This window comes from Colobus angolensis, unplaced genomic scaffold (genome assembly GCF_000951035.1).
Source record: "Colobus angolensis palliatus isolate OR3802 unplaced genomic scaffold, Cang.pa_1.0 Scaffold21, whole genome shotgun sequence".
NCBI lineage: Eukaryota > Metazoa > Chordata > Mammalia > Primates > Cercopithecidae > Colobus > Colobus angolensis.
The window spans coordinates 3,576,531-3,582,703 of NW_012115266.1; the positions used below are offsets into that span (position 1 = coordinate 3,576,531).

Consider the following 6,173-nt stretch of genomic DNA (forward strand, 5'->3'; position numbering starts at 1 on the left):
AGATTACAGGCGAGAGTCACCACACCCGGCTGCAAAATGTTTTTCTTTAGATAAAGGTGCTCATTGTGTGATTATCATCAAGACTGAAAAAGACAGCTGGGCACAGCATCTCATGCCTGTAATATCAGCACTTTGGGAGGCTGAAGTGGGAGGACTACTTGAGCTCAGAAGTTCAAGACTAGCCTGGGCAATATAGTGAGATCCCATCTATACAAAAAATGAAAAAAAAAAAATTAGCTGGGTGTGGTGGCATGCACTTGTAGTCCTAGCTACTCAGGAGGTTGAAGGGTGAGGATCACTTGAACCCGGTATTTTGAGGCTGCAGTGAGCCACGATCACACCATTGCACTGCAGCCTCAGTGATAGAAGACCCAGCTCCCTACCCTACCCCAAAAAAGATGAGAAAAGAGGAATGATTTTTAGTGCCTAATGGAAGGAGAAAGCTTACAAACATGTGGACAGATATTAGTGGTAACTATTCCCATTCCAAATGTTAATGATAACTCAAAGATGCGAGCGGCTGGCCGGGTGCGGTGGCTCACGCCTGTAATCCCAGCACTTTGGGAGGCCAAGGTGGGCAGATCACCTGAGGTCAGGAGTTGAGACCAGCCTGGCTAACATGGTGAAACCCCATTTCTACTAAAAATAAAAAGAATTAGCTGGACGTGGTGGCGCACACCTGTAATCCCAGCTACTCAGGAGGCTGAGGCAGGAGAATCGCTTGAACCCGGGAGGCGGAGGTTGCAGTGAGCTGAGATCGCACCATTGCACTCCTGCTTGGGCAACAAGAGCAGAACTCTCTCTTAAAAAAAAAAAAAAGATGTGATTGGTAACCATGACAGATACTTGAGAAGACTGCCCCCTCCAAACTGCATCTTTTAAGCAATAATTAATTCACTTTCCCATTTTAAAAGGACTCAAAGATATTGACAGCTGTGGATGTCAAAGCTGCTGATCAGCAGGAGAGAGCAGTGTTTCTCACAGAATTGGTCTAACACAAGCCAAAGTCTGAGGCATGTGTTTGTCAGTGTGTTCAGTGAGCGTGGCCTCTATGGGGTGGATGGTTCCCATGGGGCTTTCTAAACTGCAAGACAGCTCTGGGAGACTGTTCCTGGACTGAGGGTTGGTGCCCCTAGGTCAAGAACCACTAGATTGGCCGGGCGTAGTGGCTCATGCCTGTAATCCCTGCACTTTGGGAGGCCGAGGCAGGTGATCACGAGGTCAGGAGGTCGAGATCAGCCTGGCCAAGATGGTAAAACCCCATCTCTAACTAAAAAATACAAAATTTAGCCGGGCACAGTGGAGGCATCCCACCTATTCGGGAGGCTGAGGCATGAGAATCACTTGAACCTGGGAGGCAGAGGTTGCAGTGAGCTGAGTTCACACTACTGCATTCTAGCCTGGTTACAGAGCAAGACTTCATCTCAAAAAAAAAAAAAGAACCACTAGGTCTCATCAATGCATTAAATTTATAGGTTCATCAATAAAGGCATTAAAATTATAACTACAAAAAGTAGGAAGTGAATAAAAGGGAAACATTTGTCTAATGACCTGGATGTGAATGGTTAGATAAACAAAGTATGAAGGAAATACTGAATAGTCAGTGACATAATCAAGAGGCCATTAACAATGAAGTTCCTAAAGATGAATGCTCAAAATATGTTACATACTCAAGAGAAGCAGGATATAAAAGCATACTTACGAAGAAAATATATCAAAATGGTAAGAATAGGTATCTTTTGGATCTCTCTGTAGTGAAATTACAGTCATATTTATATTTCTCCTTTATACTTCCCTCTTTTTCTGGGTGGTGGGGGCAAGACTGGGTGACAGAACGAGACTGTCTCAAAACAAAAAAAAAGTTCTTGTCACTCTGTTGCCCAGGCTAAAGTGCACTGGCACAATGGTAGCTCACTGCAGCCTTCAACTCCTGGGCTCAAGCAATCCTCCTGCCTTAGCCAACTAAGCAGCTGGGACTACAGGCACATGCCACCACACCCAGCTATTAAAAATGAAGTCTCGCTTTTTTCTTGCCCAGGCTGGTCACAAACTCCTGGCCTCCAATTATCCCCCCTTGGCCTCCCAAAGTGCTGGGATTATAGGCATGAGTCAATGCACCTGGCCTATATACCCCTCTTTGTTTTTCCAAAATTTCTGTAATAAAAATCTATTACCTTTACTCTCAAGAAAACAAAAGTTATGTGCAATTTATGTAACATGATCTTTTCTTATTTCTATGTATCTATGTATGTACGTATGTATGTATGTATGTTTGTATCTATCTATCTTTTTCTCAGAATCTGTGTCCTGCTGACTATGTATCTATATATTAAAAGTTGTTGGCCGGGTGTGGTAGTTCACGCCTGTAATTCCAGCACTTTTGGAGGCCAAGGTGGGCGGATCACCTGAGGTCAGGAGTTGGAGACCAGCCTGGCCAACATGGCGAAACCCCATCTCTACTAAAAATACAAAAATTAGCTGGGCGTGGTGGCACATGCCTGTAATCCCAGCTACTCGGGAGGCTGAGGCAGGAGAATCGAGAATCGCTTGAACCTGGGAGACAGAGGTTGTAGTGAGCTGAGATTATGCCACTGCACTCCAGCCTGGATGAGAACAAGACTGTCTCAAAAACAACAACAACAACAACAACAAAAATACAAAACAACCTGTCACTACTAACTGGAATGTGGAAGGCACTGCAGCTTTATGACTACACACACATGGCATGGCTGGAAGGAATACAGCAAAGAGATACTGGTTGGGTTTGCTTATAGAATTTACCACTGATGTTAAGCAGTCTTTTAAAAAATTTAAATTTTTTTAGAGGGAAATAAAAAGAGAAGGGGATATTACCTGCCGCTTGATGGAGTTGGACTTGTGTTGGTTTACAAATGCCTCCATTTCACTCAGCTCCAGCTGCAGAAACCTAGACACAGAGAACACACAGAGACACACAGCAGGCCCCGGCCTCGCTGCCCTCCTCTATCATTCTGGCACAATCTGGTGGCTGCTTCCTCCACCTGGAGCCTCCCAAACCCTGGCCCTCCACAGGGCCCTTACCTGAGTGACTGGACGGACAACGGCTCCTCTGCCGTCTCCCTGCAAGGAAAGGGGCCAGCATGGCAGCCGAGTGGAGGAATGGGGCCATGGGGCTCAGATGGGATGAAGGAGTGACGAGGGGGATGAAGGGGAAGGCAGCCTCTCACCGGATGCTCTCCAGCATCTCCTTCAGGGTTAAGGGGTCGATCCGGTCCTGTGACAATGTGGAAGAAGGGTGAGCCTGTGAGCTCAAGCCAGGCAGGAAACCCAACGCCCATGCCCTCAAGAGAGCTCCACACTTCTGGGGGTACCTCTTGGTCTCTGTCTCCCTGCCAGCCTGCCTCTGCACTGAGCCCCAAGCTCACGCCCGTTATCTGAATCCAGTCTCAGGGCCACGTTCATCATCCCATTTATAGATGCTTCCCTAAATTCCCCTCCTCTCTTGGTGTTTCCAGTCCTCCTTCTGATAGGCCCCTGCCTTCTTTGGTTTCATCTACTTCAAAGTTGGGCAGGGATGTGGCTGGTGCAGAGCAATTTTCTGGGTTCCACTCTCTAAGGGGACTGGCTCAGTGCCTCTCTGGGAGCCACTGCTGAGTAGCCAAGCGCAGCACCTTGTCCAAAAGTGCCACCACTAGGCCGGGCATAGTGGTTCATGCCTGTAATCCCAGCACTTTGTGGGGCCGAGGCAGACAGATCACATGAGGCCAGGAGTTTAAGACTAGCCTGGCCAACATGGCAAAATCTTGTCTCTACTAAAACATACAAAAATTAGTCAGGTGTGGTTGCTGGCACCTGTAATCCCAGCTACTCGGGAGGATGAGGCAGAAGAACTGCTTGAACCCAGGAGCCAGAGGCTGCAGTGAACCAAGATCACGCCATTGCACTCTACTCCGGGCAACAAGAGTGAAACTCCGTCTCAAAAAAGAAAAAAAAAAAAAGTGCCACCACTGCTGCTGTCAGAGATGGACTATAACTGACCTCCTACCACCAGCCCACCTTCTTCCCAGGAGCCCAGCCCTTCTCTCCCAGTGGCTGCCATCTTTGCCTTCTGGTTCCCAACTCCCATGTTACTTACCTCTTTGGCCTGGTTCCAAAGGTCTTGTTCCAGAGGATTTGGAGGCAATTGGGGCAGGCTGAACTTGAAGTAGGGTCTGAGATTCTTATACACATAGACACAAGGGCCTGAAGCAAGTGCCAGAGCTGGGGTCTGGGGCTCATGTTGCTCCATGAGGAAAGTGGCAGCAGCAGCTGGCAGAGCAGGTAGTGGGCTTTCGGTCATCACCAGTGGTCCTTTGAGCACTTTCAGGCGGGGCTGCTGCCCACCAGGGCCAAGGTCCCCTACCACCAGCTGCAGGGAGAGGATGGCTCATTCTAGGCTCAGGGTCTGAAGACCTCCCCACTGACCCTCTTCTTACCTTATTGCTGGTGCGCATTCATTCATTCTTGCACCAATAAAGGCTTTGCCTTCAGGCTTTCAAGCTGCCTGACCTTGGGAAAGATGACTAACCTTTCTGAATCTCAGGTTTCCCGCTTGCAAAATGAGAATACTTTCATGGTATGTGGTGAAAATGCAGTGAGATAATGAGTTACAGAACCTGGTAAGTGCTACTGAGGAATAAGTGGCAGCTGATGTTTTTCTTATTCATTCAGCAAACATTTCTTCCATGCCAGGCACTTCTAGAGAGACACTGGGACAGTGGTAGAGGTCAGTGCGGGAGGGAATGGGGACACCCATATCTGGGCTGCTGAAGCCTGGTTTCCAAATGCAAGGCAGGATGTGCTCTGTGGACACACAGAGGGGAGCCAAGCTTTTTGGTCTCTCTGTTTTCCACCCTCCAATCCATCTTCCAAGCTGCTGGAGCTGCCACACAAGCCCATTCCCCTGAATGAGGCCTAGTAGGCCCCTCTGATCTAGTTCCCAACTTGTTTCCTATCACCCTTCCCATTGCTGTGCTCTGGCCAGAAAGTGGGTACCCAAGAAAGGCTGGATACTGAGCATGCAGTATGTGCCAGGGACCACATCAGAAACTGCATGCGTCCTTTCATTTAACCCTCTTGACAATCTTATTATTATTATTATTTTTGAGATGGAGTCTCGCTCTGTTTCCCAGGCTGGAGTGCAGTGGCGCCATCTCCCCTCACTGCAAGCTCCATCACCACCCGGGTTCACGCCATTCTCCTGCCTCAGCCTCCCAAGAAGCTGGGACTACAGGCGCCTGCCACCAGGCTCGGCTAATTTTTTTGTATTTTTAGTAGAGATGGGGTTTCACTGTGTTCGCCAGGATGGTCTCGATCTCCTGACCTTGCGATCCGCCCGCCTTGGCCTCCCAAAGTGCTGGGATTACAGGCGTGAGCCACTGCACCTGGCTGACAATCTTATTATTTTTAAGAGACTGGGTCTTGCTCTGTCACCTACGCTGGAGTGCAGTGGTGCAATCATGGGTCACTGCAGCCTCGAACTCCTGGGCTTAAGCGATCTTCCCACCTTAGCCTCCCAAGCAGCTAGGACTACAGATGTGCGCCACTACACCCGGCTTTCAACAACCTTGTGAAGCAGGTACCATTATTAGCCTCATTTCTCAAATGAGGAAGCTGTGTCTTAGAGATGTTAAGTCAAGTCAGACAGCTATAAAGTGGTACAGCTAGGTCTGTCTGAACCCAAAGCCATAGTCTTAACTACTTTTTTATGTGGTAGTTATTTTATATGGGCCTCAACTTTCTAACTTCACATTTATTCTTTCCAAGTATGCTATGAACTTCTAAGCCTCTGTGCCTCTGCTTTTGCTGTTTCTTCTACCTGAAATGCCTTCCCCATCCTCTCATCCTTGACTTCTTGATAGACTTCATTCATCCTTAAATGCCCAGTTTACACATTACTGCTTCCTGGTGCCTCCAGATAGAATCTATTGTTCTCATTGGCGCTCCCGTAATACTTTCCACATGTTCAATTTTAGCATCTACTCACTTCCTCACAAATATTTATCAAGTACCAACTTTGTGCCAGGCACTGGGCTAGATGCTGGGACTCAATGGTGAATAAACTAGCCACTAAACATTCTATTATGTGAAGGTATTTACCATTTCTTTCTTTTGTCTTTTTGTTTGTTTGTTTGTTTGTTTTGAGACGGAGTCTC

General features: G+C 47.7%; 1 protein-coding gene across 3 annotated transcripts in view; it reads right to left on the reverse strand.

The window, feature by feature from the left end:
• Positions 1–6,173, reverse strand: part of BBS1 (Bardet-Biedl syndrome 1) — a 27,918-nt gene that overhangs the window by 18,798 nt on the left and 2,947 nt on the right. For 2 of the 3 annotated variants that reach the window (XM_011942422.1, XM_011942421.1), the window contains 4 exons: positions 4,115–4,387; positions 3,207–3,253; positions 3,061–3,099; positions 2,854–2,926 (listed from right to left, as the gene is read on the reverse strand). In XM_011942422.1, the coding sequence (XP_011797812.1) occupies positions 2,854–2,926; positions 3,061–3,099; positions 3,207–3,253; positions 4,115–4,318 (363 nt within the window). In that variant the 5' untranslated portion in view covers positions 4,319–4,387. The remainder of the gene's footprint in view (positions 1–2,853; positions 2,927–3,060; positions 3,100–3,206; positions 3,254–4,114; positions 4,388–6,173) is intronic. The other variant, XM_011942424.1, reaches the window with a different exon arrangement.